The 19,263-nt window shown below is 38.4% G+C and overlaps 1 protein-coding gene across 1 annotated transcript; it reads left to right on the top strand.

Annotated features, from left to right (window-relative positions):
* The first annotated feature begins 485 nt into the window (after positions 1–485).
* On the top strand, positions 486–4,428 carry LOC112716365 (probable auxin efflux carrier component 8). Its single transcript, XM_025768269.2, has 6 exons — positions 486–1,156; positions 1,991–2,180; positions 2,423–2,508; positions 2,830–2,987; positions 3,087–3,163; positions 3,879–4,428. Exons 1-6 carry the CDS (start codon positions 628–630, stop codon positions 3,943–3,945), a joined length of 1,107 nt encoding a protein of 368 aa, XP_025624054.1. The 5' UTR covers positions 486–627; the 3' UTR covers positions 3,946–4,428.
* The last annotated feature ends 14,835 nt before the right edge of the window (positions 4,429–19,263 follow it).

The raw sequence follows: 19,263 nt of genomic DNA, 5'->3' as shown, positions 1-19,263 counted from the left end.
AAATTATTATGTCATTATAAAAAAGTTCAATTATGTTATTATAACAGGTTTGATTATTATTTTATCGTAAAATATTTAATTATTTTTAGTGATTGATTATTTTATTAAAAATATATAAAATAATACATATAAATATATATTTTTATTTTTCATGACATCTTCTAACCATACAAATACAAAATTCGAACCTATGATACTTGCTTAAGTATGGACAAGTGAGTTGACCAACCCAAATTGATTATATATATAAATGTATATACATACATACTACCTGTTTTTTTGTATTTATAGAATATTTTGATTTACATAAATAACTTATGGCTGCAAAATCACAAAAAAAAGTCAGAAATTAAATTACTTTATTAAAATCTAATTACCAAAGAGGGGCAATTCTTTTGTTTAATGTTATGGCCTAGTAAAGCAAAGTGGTCATTATTAAGGCTGCTAGAGAATATAAGAGAGCCTGATAGGTCACTATGAAAAAAGAAGCATCTCATAAAACAGATTATTCTATTCTATATCTCACTAATAATACAATTCTTAAAAAAGCAATGTTAGATAGCTTATTATTAAGGTTTATATATGTCCTAACATATTTCAAACAGTTAAGACATCATCATCATCAACATGATTTCCTTAGAAGATGTTTATCATGTAATAACAGCCACTGTCCCATTATATGTTACTATGATATTAGCCTATGTTTCTGTTAAATGGTGGAAAATCTTCACTCCAGAACAATGCTCAGGGATAAACAAATTTGTTGCAAAATTCTCAGTGCCCTTGCTATCATTTCAAGTTATTTCTTCCAACAACTTCTACAAGATGAGCCTGAAGCTAATGTATGCTGATTTTGTTCAGAAATTGCTTGCATTTTTGGCATTAACAATAATCATTAAGGTTAGTGGCAGAGGAGGGTTAAAGTGGATCATAACTGGTCTTTCATTGTCAACACTTCCCAACACTTTGATCCTTGGGATTCCTCTCATGAAGGCTATGTATAGAGATGATGCTGCTCTTCTTCTTCCACAGATTATTGTCCTTCAGAGCCTCATCTGGTATAATTTGCTCTTGTTTCTTCATGAACTCGATGCCGCCATTCCGGCCAGGACCATGCCTGACACCCCACCACCACCACCACCATCACAACCCATAGGTATTTAATTTGCCGCTTGAATTTGGCTACTTTGTGTTTTTATGGTTTTTTTTTTTCAGACTCTTTTTTTAGTTTTAAGATAGTAGCACAGTTCGATGATATTAATTTACATTATTTAATCAATGAAATTTAAAATTTTGATGGTAAGATTTAAAATAACAATTAAAAAGATACCCAAACAAAAAAAATATATTCATTTGTTAATAATTTTCACCTTTGTCATTGTCACTCATACTTAGCAAAACTTCAATCCAAAACTGACTTTGTTTTATTTGAGATTTCATATTTCATATACCCTTCCTTTATGTTTTTTTTTTAATATTTAAGCATAGGCAACTTTGATAATTTATTCTTGTTCAGTCAACTGAAGTAACCTATTAAAACAAAAGTGGGGCCAAAGGAAAAACTTTGTTTCTTAAGTTTCTTTTTTCTTGTCTATTTTTTTGATAGATACTCACATATAGCTGTTTTTTTTATGTAAGATTGATAATTGAAAATTATTAAATAATAATTTAGTTAAATAAGTCAAATGATTTAACGATTTTTAATTAATAATTTTACATAAAGATAATTATATATAAATTTTTACTTTTGTTTTTCTCAATTAGATTCTGTTTCAAGACTTATTCCTCTAAAATAGAATCAATGTTTATAAATTACTCTATTGTCTCTGCAGTCAAACATGAAGTTATTTTATGGTACAAAAATTTTGTTACAATATTATTCTCCCATAAGTAATATTATATTATGATTATACATTTTATTTTATTTTGTTCAATGAAAGTGGTGTAATTTCTTTTCTGCTTTCTCTCCCTTCTTGTTTTCTGCTTAAAGGAGAAACAGAGAATTCTCAGGAATTACAACCAAAAGAAGAGGAAGAGGAAGATGAAGAAGCAGCACCTGCTGGGAGGGACAGAAAAAAGAAGATAATGTTGATTCTTATGACAGTGGGAAGGGAGTTAATCACAAACCCTAATACCCATGCAACTTTAATTGGTCTTATTTGGTCATGCATACACTTCAGGTAATTAATTGCATTATAAATCACTTTGATTTTTTTTATACATTAATAAATTCATATCCATATATATTAATTTATAAACATGCATGTAAGAAATTAGAAAAGGTTAAAATGAATTATTAGAGTGGAATAGACAGAATATTTGTCTAACTTACTCACCATAAAGTTGAAGATTTTTCTATGTTCATTGATCATTTATTATTAGACATAAATTAAATTAGGGTAACTGTGAAATTCTGTTCCAGGTGGGGAGTGAATCTACCAGATGTTATTAATCAATCAATAACAATATTATCCAATGGGGGTCTAGGTATGGCAGCATTCAGCTTAGGTAAGAGTTTATTTTCCCCTTTAAACTTAAATATAAACATTTTTTAAAAGCATAATAATATTTGAGACATTTATTTAGTATGAACTTCATGATCAATGTAATATTTTTTGCTTAATTTGATACACTGATTATATAAAATATTTTATATAATTATTTAATTATATTTATTTTTTTATAATTATTTACATAATTAATGTAAAAAATAATTATTTTTGTTGATATGACTTTATATGATTGAATGTAAAACTGTTTTATAAAGACAGCGTATCAAAATTAAATTCGAACAAAAATTGTCTTATTTATTTCATGATTGGAACTTAGGTCTATTTATGGCATCACGCTCAAGCATTATAGCATGTGGTCCAAGGATGACAATGGTTGCATTAGGGCTAAAATTTCTTGCTGGTCCTGCTCTAATGGCTTTGGCCTCCCTCATGATCGGATTAAAGGGTACATCATTGAAAGTGGCAATTGTTCAGGTACACTTTAGTATTATTGTATTAATCTTTAATTTATCTTTGATTTTCTAATCAGTGAAATTATGTTGACCATGAAATTGTGATTATTTACATGTGCAGGCAGCTCTACCCCAAGGAATTGTTCCTTTTGTTTTTGCCAAAGAGTATAATGTTAATCCTTCAGTTTTAAGCACAGGGTAAGTTCTATTGTTCTAATACTTCATGCAACCCATAACTTCCACAACTTGATAAATTGAATATTAATTATTATACACTCTAAATTTTGAAATAATTAAGGTGAGTACTTAATTTGTTTCAAAATAACGCAACAACATGTCTCCAACCACAAAAATGTGAGATGATAGAAGGATTAATGCATCTTATTTTTAATTTTAGAATAATATTTTAAATCAGTCTCTAAAAAATTTTTAACCACATATTTTAATTCTCAAGAAATTTCAATCACAAAATTAGTCTCTCAAATTTTATTTTATTGGACAAATTAATCTTTATATAAAATTTCAAAAAGTTGCACAAATAAATTCTTGTTGTTATTTAATAAAGGCATAACAATGTCCAATTTTTTAAAAAGAAAATTCAGATCAATCTTTCCATTATTTATTTAATGAAAAGAAAGTTTAAAAATTTATTTGGCGATTAAAACTTGTTAAGGACTAAATTTTTGGACTAAAATTTTTTAAGAACCGATTCGAACTGAAATATTACTCTTATTTTTTTTTCATGGTTGGAGACTAAGATGTAATTTAGTTTAGTTAGTAATTAATGACCAAATTGGATATTTACTCTACTAATGACTTTGATTAGATAAAATTCTAAAAAATTATTATATTATTATTTATTAGTATATCAAAACTAAAATTTTTGACGTTTGTTTTTTGGTGTGGCAATCAGAGTGTTACTAGGAATGCTTGTTGCCTTGCCGGTGGCATTGACCTACTACCTCATGTTATCACTATAATTGGAGCAATTATTACAAGGAGATGAAAAATTGGTGTGACATAGCAGTTTATATGGTTGTATATTGTCTCTATTGATTCATAGTCAGAGAGAACAGAGAAGAGAGAAACAAGTGAACTTAAATTAACAAAGTACACAAGTTAGATAGATATACCAGATTTTGCAATGGTGCATTATTCATCATCTTGGTTACAAGTTACAATCACTTGGAGAAAGAAGTACAGTATGATAGATATGGTGTCATCGAGCATTGAGAAAGCTACAACCATGGAGGAAGATATATGAGAGTACAAATTTTAGGGAATATATGATATGATTAAATATGTTTAATTACTATTCAATTTTAAGAAATCTCTCTTTATCTTTCATAGAATGGAGAAATGACTTGTAGGGTTTTTGTGTATGTATATCATCATTTATATATTTGTTGAGATGTATTATCCGAACTTTAAATGGGACTTTACAAGGGACTATTATACTAAAATTAGAGTGTATACAGGAGGTGTAAAGTAAGTTGGTTTTATAAATATTTATTGATTCGTTCCAACATTTATAAAATTGAGGAGTTAGGATTTAATAAATAATATTTGTGTTCCTCTGTGGAAAATAAAATAGTTATTTATATAAATCTAGATTTACATTCTCAAAATGAGAAATTCTTAGAATTATGAATATGAATTTCATTTAAGAATTTGTTGAATTTTCTTGTTAATGAATTGTTGTATATATAAAATGGGTTTTGATTTTTTTATATTTACTTAAACTAGGAATGGCAAAGCGAATAATCTATCTTATTCCGCTAAGCTCTAGAAACAAAACAGGCTAGTCTATTTTATCAAATAAAATGAACTTAAAATGCTAACCCACTTCATTTTATGGTGGATTGGCAATTAATCTGCTTAAATTTATTTTTTAGATTAATAAAATTAATATAAAAATATAATTAAAAATAAATCTAAATAAAAAAATCAAATTACAATACACTTTTTTATTATCTTCTTTTAAAATTTTAATTTCAATAGAATTATTCACAATAATATTTGTCAATAAATTTTTTTTATTTTAAAAAATAAATCACATTATTTAAACACATACATGACAGTATAAAATAAAATAAATAATATTAATAAAAAATAAATAAAATATATTTAAAAATTATATAATTATTAAGTTTTATCGTACTAATCATTTTTTTATTTTAAAAAAATATTTGGTCCAATTGCCAAAATTCGCAAATTTAGTGGTATGAATTTGATAGATTTTTTTAAAAAAATTTGGCAGTTTGCAAATTCTAATCAGCCCCTTTTTTTGGTGGATTGTCGGGTTATCCCAATGAATTTAACCTATTTTATCATTTTTAGATCAAGCGGACAGATAAACTAAACCACTCTAAGTAAGTTAACTTTTGTAGAAATTCAATTCTGCCACTAGGTAAACTGGACCTTGACTGGGTGCAACTTCTTAGAGGAGTGTTGGGCCTTAGATGTCTTGGTCTCTTGGACCAATCTTGATCTAGCTTGAATACTTTCATTCATCTCTTTCTCCCCTTCCTCCACCCCCAATTCTTCTCAGAACCAGCTGGAGTTAATTAAATGAAAATGGGTTATAATTTATTTGCCAACTTTATCCAATAAGGTCAACATATTAAAAAAATTGTAAACAACAAATTTAGTCTCTCAAAAATACACATGAAACTAATTTCATCTTTAAAAATAATAACATATAAAAAAAATGAATAAATTGTCAGAAAAAATATCAAATAGAATAAAATATTTTTTAAAAGTAATTTAAGTAAAATATTTTTTCAACGACTAAATGAATATCATGTATTTTTAATATTTAAATTTTTTCTCATAAAACTTTATGTCATAGATAACCCTTTATTTAAAAATACTAAGTTGATATCATTGTTGGAATCTAGTTAAAAAAAAATAGTACAAATGCTATATGTAACCATGTTGAATTGGTTGAAAACAGCTTGGAGGAAAAGAAACAAACCATGTTTTTCTTTTAATTTTAAATTCCATTTTAACAATCTTGGAGAAAAAGAAACAATCCATTTTTTTAAGAGAAAAAGTTTAATTCTGTTTAAACTAGCTTGGAGGAAAAGGAAAAAATTACGAGAGCAAAACGAAAATTTTGAATTGGCATGTAGCCCTATTATTTGTTTATTAAGCCGTTTAAACCTCTTCATCCTACTATTCATTGAAAAAAAAAACAAAAGTAATAGTATAATCGACTAATTTTATATAATTAAAATATTGATATTTTTGTTAGAAATGAGATTATTTAATATAATTATAGGTAGGTGAATTCTGTAGACAAAAAATTAATATGTGAAGACGTATTGAATATGTGGTAACATCCTAACTGTTCATACCCTGGCCCAATAACAAAGGCCCAGGTCCAAATAAAAGGTCTAGTCCAAAGGATTAAGCCTAGCTAAGTACCGACCTTCACATAAGAAGTCGGTATCAACCACGACTTACTCTAAAGAAGTCGGGCATGAGATTAGCTGGCAAATAAACACTCATTCAAATGAGTAACCGCCCCTAAAATCTCTCTAACCACTTCATAAAGCCATATCTTAACCTCCCTAAGATAATAGGACGGTTAACACCCTAAAGATACGGCACTACTCCAACGGTGGTTATTGGCTCACCACTATAAATACACTGACACCCATCAGGTATCTCTAAGCCCAATACTCTCTAGACCTGCTAACACCCTTGCTAACTTAGGCATCGGAGTGTCTTTGCAGGTACCACCCCCCATTCACCCACGTATACAAGTCGGAAGGAGGCTCCAGCGTGCAAACCAACTCGGAGTTCACCATCCGCGGGCGATTGGGCCAACCTACGCCATCTATTCTATTAATCTCCGGTTACCCACCGTAACATTGGCGCCGTTGCCGGGGACCCGAGAGATCATCCATCGATGGCGGACAGATCCCACGAAGAAGGCCATGTGGAGACAGATTCGGAACAAGAGAATCTGGACACAGGCAATAACGATACGGACCTCGCCCTCCACCAGGAAGTTGACAATCAGCACAGAGAAGGCACCTCCGGGGTAAAAAACCCGAAGGTAAACTCCTCGGAAGGGCATGAGTCGGAAAAAGGAGGACCATCCCACGTAACTGAACTCATGGGGTTAGTCCACAGCCGCCTGGAACAGTTAGAACAAGAGCGGGAGCGACAAAAGGAAACGGAAAAGAGCCTAAAAGAGGAGATGGAACGACGAAAAGAGTTAGAAAGAAAACTCTTAAAGTTGGAATCCTCCCTCAAAAATCGCAACTCCCGTGACGAACAGGAAGAGCCACCCTTAGGGGGAGGATCCCTTTAGCGAGGACATAATGAGGGCTAAAGTTTCGAGGAACTTCAAAAGCCCTGATATGGACCTCTACGATGGAACTACGGATCCAAAGCATCATCTGAGCAACTTCAAAAGTCGGATGTACCTAGCTGATGCTTCCGACGCTACGCGATGCAAGGCCTTCCCGACCACTTTATCGAAAGCAGCGATGAAGTGGTTCGATAGCCTCCCCCCGAGGTCGGTTACTAGCTTTGAAGACCTCTCAAGGAAGTTTTTGATGAGGTTCTCAATCCAGAAAGACAAGGTGAAACATGCACCGAGCCTCCTGGGAATAAAACAGGAGGTCGGAGAATCTTTACGAACCTATATGGAAAGATTCAACAAAGCATGTTTGGAGATTCAAGACCTGCCCACAGAGGCAGTCATAATGGGACTAGTCAATGGACTTAGAGAAGGACCCTTCTCGCAATCCATATCTAAAAGACATCCCGTTTCTTTAAGTGATGTACAGGAACGAGCTGAAAAGTACATCAATATGGAGGAAAACGCCAAATTAAGAGACCTGAGTTGGCGACCTGGACCCCCTCCCTCAACTAAAGAGAGGGAAAGGGAAGCCAAGAAAAAGGAAGAGCTCGGTCTCGAGAGGCCAAGGAAATATCACTCTTATACTCCCCTGAAAGTTTCTATAGTGGATGTATACAGAGAGATTTGCAACACCGAGAGACTGCCACCCCCTAGACCCATTAAAAATAAAAAAGGGGGAAGCCGCAGCGATTACTGTGAGTACCATAAAATATATGGTCACTCCACAAACGACTGCTACGACCTCAAGAATGTGATAGAAAAGCTGGCTAGAGAAGGTCGGCTTGATAGATATCTCATAGAAAGGTCGGACAGTCATGAAAAGAGAAAGCGAGATGATATGGATGGAAGAGACCCACCACTGCAGACTCCAGAGAGGCATATTCATATGATCTCAGGAGGATTTGCGGGAGGGGGACTTACTAAATCCTCTCGCAAAAGACATCTCAAAAGAGTCTACCAAGTCGGGGAAGAGTCACCCGACCTTCCTACCATTTCATTCACAAAAGAAGATGGGCAAGGAATAATCCCTGGACATGACGATCCAGTAGTAATAACTATGATCCTAGCCAATGCCCATCTCCACAGAACCCTAGTGGACCAAGGAAGCTCGGCGGACATCCTTTTCAAGCCTGCTTTCGACAAGCTAGGGTTAGATGAGAAGGAGTTAAGAGCCTATCCCGACACCCTATACGGATTAGGGGACATGCCAATAAAACCACTAGGATTTTTGCCCCTTCACACCACTTTTGGAAGAGGGGAAAAATCAAAGACTCTGAGCATAGACTTCATAGTCATAGATGTAGGGTCAGCATACAATGCTTTGATCGGCAGAGCTACCCTTAATCGACTCGGAGCAGTGGTATCCACTCCCCACCTCTGCATGAAGTTCCCGACCTCAGCGGGAATAGCAACGGTAAGGGGAGATCAAAAGTTGGCAAGAAAATGCTACAACGAAAGCCTAAATCTGAGAGGGAAGGGAAAAGAAGTTCATACCATAGAGCTCGGCGGCGCAAGGGCCAGAGAAGAGTTGCGACCACAACCAGGAGGAAGGACCGAGGAGATACAGGTCGGTAACGAAGAAGGAAAAAACACTTATATAGGAGCCAACCTAGGGGAAACTCTAAAACAAGGGTTGGCTGAACTCCTAAAAGAAAATTCCGACCTCTTCGCCTGGAAGGCCTCTGACATGCCTGGGATTGACCCCGAGCTCATGTCCCACAAACTCTCGGTCTACCCAGGGTCCCGACCTGTACAACAAAGAAGACGCAAGCTCGGCACGGAACGAGCCCTAATAGTAGAAGAACAAGTACAGGCGCTCTTGGAAGCCGGCTTCATCAGAGAAGTCAAGTACCCAACATGGCTAGCCAATGTAGTGCTAGTCAAAAAACAGAATGGTAAATGGAGAATGTGTGCCGACTATACCGACTTAAATAAGGCATGTCCCAAGGACCCTTATCCCCTACCAAGTATTGATACCCTAGTGGACTCCAGCTCGGGGTACCAATACTTATCATTCATGGACGCCTACTCGGGATATAATCAAATTCCAATGTATGAGCCCGACCAGGAGAAAACATCATTCATCACACCCAGAGCTAACTTTTGCTACGTGGTCATGCCATTCGAATTGAAGAATGCAGGAGCCACATATCAAAGGTTGATGAATAAAGTGTTTTCCCCCCACCTAGGGACCCTAATGGAAGTATACGTCGATGACATGCTGGTAAAAACAAAAAAGGAGGTCGATCTCCTATCAGACCTCTCGCAAGTCTTCGATACCATAAGGCTGCATGGGATGAGATTAAATCCCGCAAAGTGCGCCTTCGCGGTGGAGGCAGGAAAATTTTTAGGATTTATGCTAACACAAAGAGGGATTGAAGCCAATCCCGATAAGTGTAGAGCCATCCTAGAAATGAAAAGCCCGACTTGTTTGAGAGAAGTCCAGCAACTCAATGGCCGACTTGCAGCCCTCTCCAGATTTTTGGCAAGATTGGCACTAAAGTCCCTTCCCCTTTTTTCCCTATTAAGAAAAGGATGCCAATTTGAGTGGACTCCAGAATGCGAGGAGGCGTTTCAAGAGTTCAAAAAGTTTTTAAGCCAACCTCCTATCCTAACCCGACCAGTACCAGGGAAAGACCTCATTCTGTACTTATCCGTAGCAAGCAGGGCTGTCTCGTCAGCCCTGATAAAAGAAGACGAGGTCGGACAACACCCAGTCTACTTCATCAGCAAGGTCCTACAAGGCCCTGAACTAAGGTACCACAAACTAGAAAAGTTTGCCTACTCCTTGGTAATAGCCTCACGAAGGCTACGACCTTACTTTCAAGCTCACACAATAAGAATCCGTACGAACCAACCCATGAAGCAAATCCTCCAAAAGACGGATGTTGCAGGGAGAATGGTTCAATGGGCAATAGAGCTCTCCGAGTTCAATTTGAGATATGAAACTCGGACAGCAATTAAAGCTCAGTGCCTCGCTGACTTCATCGCAGAATACGCAGGAGATCAAGAGGAAAAGCCGACTACATGAGAACTCTATGTAGACGGATCCTCCAACAAAACGGGAAGCGGCGTAGGCATAATATTGGTAGATGAAAGAGGAACCCAGATAGAGGTTTCTTTAAAATTTGAATTTCCGGCTTCAAATAATCAGGCAGAATATGAAGCCTTGATCGCCGGACTAAAGTTGGCAGAAGAAGTCGGTGCTACAAAGGTGATGATATACAGCGACTCACAGGTGGTGACCTCCCAAATAAGCGGAGAATATCAGGCAAAGGACCCTAATATGAAGAGGTACTTGGAAAAAACTTTGGAACACCTTGGGCGCTTTGCAGAAACCGAGGTCAAACATATAACTCGGGATCTAAATAGCAGAGCGGATGCCCTATCCAAGTTAGCAAGTACCAAACCAGGAGGGAACAACAGAAGCCTGATTCAAGAAACCCTCCAAGAGCCCTCGGTAGCAAAAACAGAAGATAAGCAAAAGGTACTTGAGGTAGTCGGCTTAAACCTCGGATGGATGAACCCCTTAGTCAAATACATAAAATTTGACATCCTCCCTAAAGGGGAGAAAGAAGCTAAAAAGATCCGAAGGGAAGCACAACACTACACCTTGGTGAGAAATATCCTCTACAGAAGGGGGATATCGACACCATTGTTAAAGTGTGTACCGACCTCAAAAACCGCCGAGGTATTGGAGGAAGTACATAGTGGAATCTGCGGAAACCATCTCGGAGCAAGGTCACTCGCCAGGAAAGTAATCCGAGCAGGATTCTATTGGCCGACCTTGCAGAGAGATGCCACAGAATTTGTGAAAAAATGCCAACCATGTCAGATGCATGCAAATTTCCACGTAGCTCCACCAGAAGAGCTCATCAGTATCACTTCTCCATGGCCTTTTGCAAAATGGGGAATGGATTTGTTGGGTCCTTTTCCCCAAGCGCCGGGCCAAGTCAAATACCTGATCGTGGGGATAGATTACTTCACAAAATGGATAGAAGCAGAACCATTGGCCACCATCACCGCTCAAAGAAGTCGCAGGTTCCTCTAAAAAAATATCATCACAAGATATGGGATACCTTATTCCATTACTACAGACAATGGAATCCAATTCACCGATGCCACCTTCAGAAGCTTAGTAGCCAGTATGAAAATCAAACATCAGTTCACCTCGGTGGAGCACCCACAAGCCAATGGGCAAGCCGAGGCAGCCAACAAAGTCATAGTGGCGGGGCTAAAGAGGAGATTGCAAGAAGCAAAGGGAGCTTGGGCTGAAGAACTTCCTCAAGTGCTATGGGCCTACAGGACAACCCCCCAATCCGCCACGGGAGAAACACCTTTCCGATTAGTTTACGGCATAGAAGCCATGATACCAATAGAAATCAATGAGCAAAGCTCAAGGGTAACTCTCCACGACGAGGTCGGAAACATACGGGGGCAGAAAGAGGAACTCGACTTGCTCCCCGAAGTCCGAGAGGATGCCCAGATAAGAGAAGCGGCATTGAAACAAAGGATGACTACAAGGTACAACAAAAAAGTCATTCGAAGAACATTTGCCCCGGATGACTTGGTCCTAATCAGAAACGACATTGGAGTCAACAAAACAGGAGAAGGAAAGCTCGCCGCAAATTGGAAGGGACCATACAAAATCAATGAAGTTTTAGGAAAAGGTTATTATAAAGTAACCGACCTGAACGACACTGAGTTACCAAGGTCGTGGCATGCTTGTAATATGAAAAGGTACTACAGTTAAAAGCGAACTCTACTCCCTGATGTACTCTTTTCCCAACTTCATGATTTTTTCCCAAAAGGGTTTTTTCTGGAGAAGGGTTTTTAACGAGGCATCATAGTAGAGGCTAAGGGAAAATAGGCTATTAAGACCCTTAGTAGCAAGAAGGTACCTCCCCAATAAATAAAGATCTTTCTCATCTACTATATCTCTTATAAAATCCTTTTCATTTTTTTCTAAGTCTTTCTACGAAACGCACCGACTTAAACTCGACAAAACGTGAAAATCCCATGAACCGACCTAGATGGTCGTTAGGATAAAACGACGAGGTACAAGTCGGTGTAAAGAGGTTATATGAGTTGATCGTGAAAACTCGGGACAATCCGATTCGTATGTCGATGAGAGAACCCGATTAGATAGCTCGGAAACACTTCGACCTATAAATCGGGGCGAAGGACCGAGTAGAAGAAAATGCATCGCAAAAATAACCTAAGCCGTAAAAACTCGCTAAAACAAAGTCGAGTATAAGGGATAACAAAAAGAGATTAGTAAACCTAGGAAAAGTTTAAAGACTGTCCCAAAGGTCCTTAAACAAAAAAACTCAGAAAAACAAAGGTTTACAAGAAAAGATCAAGGGAACTTCAACCAAAAAGCATACACGCATAAGGTAATCAAAACCCTTATCCAAAAAGGGTATCCATTTCGTTAACTTAAAAAACCCTTATCAAAAAAGGGTATTTTTTGATATTTTGTCTACGGCCCGAGAAGGCCAAGAGAAATTGTTCAAACTGCACAAATAAAAATAAATAAATAAAGAGTTTAAAAATGGGGGGCCCACAGGCCGGACCCCCAAAAACTTGGTGCGCGAAATTGTGATCAATACTTTTCACAAATCAAATAATCCCCGGTAATGAATCCAAAAACTTGGTGTTCAATACCATGGCATAAACACAACTTCGCACAACTAACCAGCAAGTGTACTGGGTCGTCCAAGTAATAAACCTTACGCGAGTAAGGGTCGATCCCACAGAGATTGTTGGTATGAAGCAAGCTATGGTCACCTTGTAAATCTTAGTCAGGCAAACTCAAATGGATATGGGTGATATACGAATGAAACATAAAGATAAAGATAGAGATACTTATGTAATTCATTGGTGGGAATTTCAGATAAGCGTATGAAGATGCTTGGTCCCTTCCGTCTCTCTGCTTTCCTACTGTCTTCATCCAATCCTTCTTACTCCTTTCCATGGCAAGCTTATGCAAGGGTTTCACCGTTGTCAGTGGCTACCTCCCATCCTCTCAGTGGAAATGTTCAACGCACCCTGTCACGGCACGGCTATCCATCTGTCGGTTCTCAATCAGGCCGGAATAGAATCCAGTGATTCTTTTGTGTCTGTCACTAACGCCCCGCCTTCAGGAGTTTGAAGCTCGTCACAGTCATTCAATCATTGAATCCTACTCAGAATACCACAGACAAGGTTAGACCTTCCGGATTCTCTTGAATGCCGCCATCAGTTCTAGCCTATACCACGAAGACTCTGATCTCACGGAATGGCTGGCTCGGTTGTCAGGCGAGCGCTCGGTTGTCAGGCGATCAACCATGCGTCGTGTATCAGGAATCCAAGAGATATCCACCCAATCTAAGGTAGAACGGAGGTGGTTGTCAGGCACACGTTCATAGGTGAGAATGATGATGAGTGTCACGGATCATCACATTCATCAAGTTGAAGAACAAGTGGTATCTTAGAACAAGAACAAGCGGAATTGAATAGAAGAACAATAGTAATTGCATTAATACTCGAGGTACAGCAGAGCTCCACACCTTAATCTATGGTGTGTAGAAACTCCACCGTTGAAAATATATAAGAACAAGGTCTAGGCATGGCCGTGAGGCCAGCCTCCCAATGATCAAAAGATCTAAAGATCAAAAGACTCCAAAGATCAGAAGATTCCAAAGATCAGATCATGAAAATACAATAGTAAAAGGTCCTATATATAGAGAACTAGTAGCCTAGGGTGTACAGAGATGAGTAAATGACATAAAAATCCACTTCCGGGCCCACTTGGTGTGTGCTTGGGCTGAGCATTGAAGCATTTTCGTGTAGAGACTCTTCTTGGAGTTAAACGCCAGCTTTTATGCCAGTTTGGGCGTTTAACTCCCATCCTTGTGCCAGTTCCGGCGTTTAACGCTGGGAATTCTAGGGGTGACTTTGAACGCTGGTTTGGGCCATCAAATCTTTGGCAAAGTATGGACTATCATATATTGCTGGAAAGCCCAGGATGTCTACTTTCCAACGCCGTTGAGAGCGCGCCAATTGAGCTTCTGTAGCTCTAGAAAATCCACTTCGAGTGCAGGGAGGTCAGAATCCAACAGCATCTGCAGTCCTTTTTAGTCTCTGAATCAGATTTTTGCTCAGGTCCCTCAATTTCAGCCAGAAAATACCTGAAATCACAGAAAAACACAAAAACTTATAGTAAAGTCCAGAAAAGTGAATTTTAACTAAAAACTAATAAAAATATACTAAAAACTAACTAGATCATACTAAAAACATACTAAAAACAATGCCAAAAAGCGTACAAATTATCCGCTCATCACAACACCAAACTTAAATTGTTGCTTGCCCCCAAGCAACTGAAAATCAAATAAGATAAAGAGAAGAGAATATGCAATGAATTCCAAAAACATCTATGAAGATCAGTATTAATTAGATGAGCGGGGCTTTTAGCTTTTTGCCTCTGAATAGTTTTGGCATCTCACTCTATCCTTTGAAATTCAGAATGATTGGCTTCTTTAGGAACTCAGAATCCAGATAGTGTCATTGATTCTCCTAGTTAAGTATGATGATTCTTGAACACAGCTACTTATTGAGTCTTGGCCGTGGCCCAAAGCACTCTGTCTTCCAATATTACCACCGGATACATACATGCCACAGACACATAATTGGGTGAACCTTTTCAGATTGTGACTCAGCTTTGCTAGAGTCCCCAATTAGAGGTGTCCAGGGTTCTTAAGCACACTCTTTTTGCCTTGGATCACACTTTTATTTCTTTCTTTTTCTTTCTTTTTCTCTTTCTTTTTCTTTCTCTCTTTTTTTTCGAAATTTTTTTTTCGTTTTCTTTTTTTTTGTATTCACTACCTTTTTCTTGCTTCAAGAATCATTTTTATGATTTTTCAGATCCTCAGTAACATGTCTCCTTTTTCATCATTCTTTCAAGAGCCAACATTCATGAACCACAAATTCAAAAGACATATGCACTGTTTAAGCATACATTCAGAAAACAAAAGTATTGCCACCACATCAAAATAATTAAACTGTTATAAAATTCAAAATTCATGCAATTCTTCTCTTTTTCAATTAAGAACATTTTTCATTCAAGAAAGGTGATGGATTCATAGGACATTCATAACTTTAAGGCATAGACACTAAGACACTAATGATCACAAGACACAAACATAGATAAACATAAGTACTAAAATTCGAAAAACAGAAAATAAAGAACAAGGAAATTAAAGAACGGGTCCACCTTAGTGATGGCGGCTTGTTCTTCCTCTTGAAGATCCTATGGAGTGCTTGAGCTCCTCAATGTCTCTTCCTTGTCTTTGTTGCTCCTCTCTCATGATTCTTTGATCTTCTCTAATTTCATGGAGGAGGACGGAGTGTTCTTGGTGCTCCACCCTTAGTTGTCCCATGTTGGAACTCAATTCTCCTAGGGAGGTGTTTAGTTGCTCCCAATAGTTTTGTGGAGGAAAGTGCATCCCTTGAAGCATCTCAGGGATTTGATGATGAGAGGGGTCTCTTGTTTGCTCCATCCTCTTCTTAGTGATGGGCTTGTCCTCATCAATGGGGATGTCTCCCTCTATGTCAACTCCAACTGAATAACAGAGGTGACAAATGAGATGAGGAAAGGCTAACCTTGCCAAGGTAGAGGACTTGTCCGCCACCTTATAAAGTTCTTGGGATATAACCTCATGAACTTCTATTTCTTCTCCAATCATGATGCTATGAATCATGATAGCCCGGTCTATAGTAACTTCGGACCGGTTGCTAGTGGGAATGATTGAGCGTTGGATGAACTCCAGCCATCCCCTAGCCACAGGCTTGAGGTCATGCCTTCTCAGTTGAACCGGCTTCCCTCTTGAATCTCTCTTCCCTTGGGCGCCCTCTTCAAAGATGTCTATGAGGACTTGGTCCAACCTTTGATCAAAGTTGACCCTTCTAGTGTAAGGATGTTCATCTCCTTGCATCATGGGCAAGTTGAATGCCAACCTTACATTTTCCGGACTAAAATCCAAGTATTTCCCCCGAACCATAGTAAGCCAATTCTTTGGATCCGGGTTCATACTTTGATCGTGGTTCTTGGTGATCCGTGCATTGGCATAGAACTCTTGAACCATTAAGATTCCGACTTGTTGAATGGGGTTGGTAAGAACTTCCCAACCTCTTCTTCGGATCTCATGTCGGATCTCCGGATATTCACTCTTTTTGAGTTTGAAGGGGACCTCGGGGATCACCTTCTTCAAGGCCACAACTTCATAGAAGTGGTCTTGATGCACCCTTGAGATGAATCTCTCCATCTCCCATGACTCGGAGGTGGAAGTTTTTGCCTTCCCTTTCCTCTTTCTAGAGGTTTCTCCGGCCTTGGATGCCATAAATGGTTATGGAAAAACAAAAAGCAATGCTTTTACCACACCAAACTTAAAAGGTTTGCTCGTCCTCGAGCAAAAGAAGAAAGAAGAGAGTAGAAGAAGAAGAAATGAGAAAGAAGGGAATGGCTTTGGGTTCGGCCAAAAAGGGGGAGAAGAGGTATGTAGGTTGTGTGAAAATGAAGGAGTGAAGATGGGTTTATATAGGAGTGGGAAGAGGGGTAGGGTTCGGTCATGTATGGGTGGGTTTGGGTGGGAAAGTGGTTTGAATTTGAATGGTGGGGTAGGTGGGTTTTTATGAAGGATGGATGTGAGTGGTGAAGAGAAAGATGGGATTTGATAGGGGAAGGGTTTTTGGGGAAGAGGTGTTGAGGTGATTGGTGAATGGGTGAAGAAGAGAGAGAGTGGTAGGGTAGGTGGGGATCCTGTGGGGTCCACAGATCCTGAGGTGTCAAGGAAAAGTCATCCCTGTACCAAGTGGCAAGCAAAATTGCGTTTTGAGCCAATTCTGGCGTTAAACGCCGGGCTGGTGCCCATTTCTGGCGTTTAACGCCAAGTGCTTGCCCTTTTCTGGCGTTTAACGCCAGTCTGGTGCCCCTTTCTGGCGTTAAACGCCCAAAATGGTGCCAGACTGGGCGTTAAACGCCCATCTGCTAGCCTTACTGGCGTTTAAACGCCAGCAGGTTCTTCCTCCAGGGTGTGCTGTTTTTCTTTCTGTTTTTCATTCTATTTTTGCTTTTTCAATTAATTTTGTGACTTCTCATGATCATCAACCTACAGAAAACATAAAATAACAAAAGAGAATAGATAAAATATAACATTGGGTTGCCTCCCAACAAGCGCTTCTTTAATGTCAGTAGCTTGACAGTGGGCTCTCATGGAGCCTCACAGATGCTCAGAGCAATGTTGAAACTTCCCAACACCAAACTTAGAGTTTGAATGTGGGGGTTCAACACCAAACTTAGAAGTTGGTTGTGGCCTCCCAACACCAAACTTAGGGTTTGACTGTGGGGGCTCTGTTTGACTCTGTTTTGAGAGAAGCTCTTCATGCTTCCTCTCCATGGTGACAGAGGGATATCCTTGAGCTTTAAACACAAAGGATTCTTCATTCACTTGAATGATCAATTCTCCTCTATCAACATCAATCACAGCCTTTGCTGTGGCTAGGAATGGTCTGCCAAGGATGATGGATTCATCCATGCACTTCCCAGTCTCAAGGACTATGAAATCAGCAGGGATGTAATGGTCTTCAACCTTTACCAAAACATCCTCTACAAGTCCATAAGCTTGTTTTCTTGAGTTGTCTGCCATCTCTAGTGAGATTTTTGCAGCTTGCACCTCAAAGATCCCTAGCTTCTCTATTACAGAGAGAGGCATGAGGTTTACACTTGACCCTAAGTCACACAAGGCCTTCTTGAAGGTCATGGTGCCTATGGTACAAGGTATTGAAAACTTCCCAGGATCCTGTCTCTTTTGAGGCAGTTTCTGCCTAGACAAGTCATCCAGTTCTTTGGTGAGCAAAGGGGGTTCATCCTCCCAAGTCTCATTTCCAAATAACTTGTCATTTAGCTTCATGATTGCTCCAAGGTATTTAGCAACTTGCTCTTCAGTGACATACTCATCCTCTTCAGAGGAAGAATACTCATCAGAGCTCATGAATGGTAGAAGTAAGTCCAATGGAATCTCTATGGTCTCATTTTGAGCCTCAGATTCCCATGGTTCCTCATTGGGGAACTCATTGGAGGCTAGTGGACGTCCATTGAGGTCTTCCTCAGTGGCGTTCACTGTCTCTTCCTCCTCTCCAAATTCGGCCATGTTGATGGCTTTGCACTCTCCTTTTGGATTTTCTTCTGTATTGCTTGGAAGAGTACTAGGAGGGAGTTCAGTAATTTTCTTGCTCAGCTGACCCACTTGTCCCTCCAAATTTCTAATGGAGGATCTTGTTTCAGTCATGAAACTTTGAGTGGTTTTGATTAGATCAGAGACCATGGTTGCTAAGTCAGAGGTGTTCTGCTTAGAACTCTCTGTCTGTTGCTGAGAAGATGATGGAAAAGGCTTGTCATTGCTAAACCTGTTTCTTCCACCATTATTATTGTTGAAACCTTGTTGAGGTCTCTGTTGATCCTTCCATGAGAGATTTGGATGATTTCTCCATGAAGGATTATAGGTGTTTCCATAGGGTTCTCCCAGGTAATTCACCTCTTCCATTGAAGGGTTCTCAGGATCATAAGCTTCTGCTTCAGATGAAGCTTCCTTAGTACTGCTTGGTGCATTTTGCATTCCAGACAGACTTTGAGAAATCATATTGACTTGTTGAGTCAATATTTTGTTCTGAGCCAATATGGCATTCAGAGTGTCAATCTCAAGAACTCCTTTCTTCTGATTAGTCCCATTGTTTACAGGATTCCTTTCAGAAGTGTACATGAATTGGTTATTTGAAACCATTTCAATCAGTTCTTGAGCTTCTGTAGGCGTCTTCTTCAGATGAAGAGATCCTCCAGCAGAGCTATCCAAAGACATCTTGGACAGTTCAGAGAGACCATCAT

The sequence above is a fragment of the Arachis hypogaea genome, chromosome 10 (genome assembly GCF_003086295.3).
Source record: "Arachis hypogaea cultivar Tifrunner chromosome 10, arahy.Tifrunner.gnm2.J5K5, whole genome shotgun sequence".
Lineage (NCBI taxonomy): Eukaryota > Viridiplantae > Streptophyta > Magnoliopsida > Fabales > Fabaceae > Arachis > Arachis hypogaea.
This window is presented reverse-complemented; position numbering and strand designations above follow the sequence as displayed.

Bases quoted from the DNA above. Each gene is read 5' to 3' on its own strand.
- LOC112716365 (XM_025768269.2), top strand. From the start codon at position 628: ATGATTTCCTTAGAAGATGTTTATCATGTAATAACAGCCACTGTCCCA. The intron at 2,509-2,829 runs GTAAGAGTTTAT...ATTGGAACTTAG, and splicing joins TATGGCAGCATTCAGCTTAG to GTCTATTTATGGCATCACGC. The intron at 3,164-3,878 runs GTAAGTTCTATT...TGTGGCAATCAG, and splicing joins CCTTCAGTTTTAAGCACAGG to AGTGTTACTAGGAATGCTTG.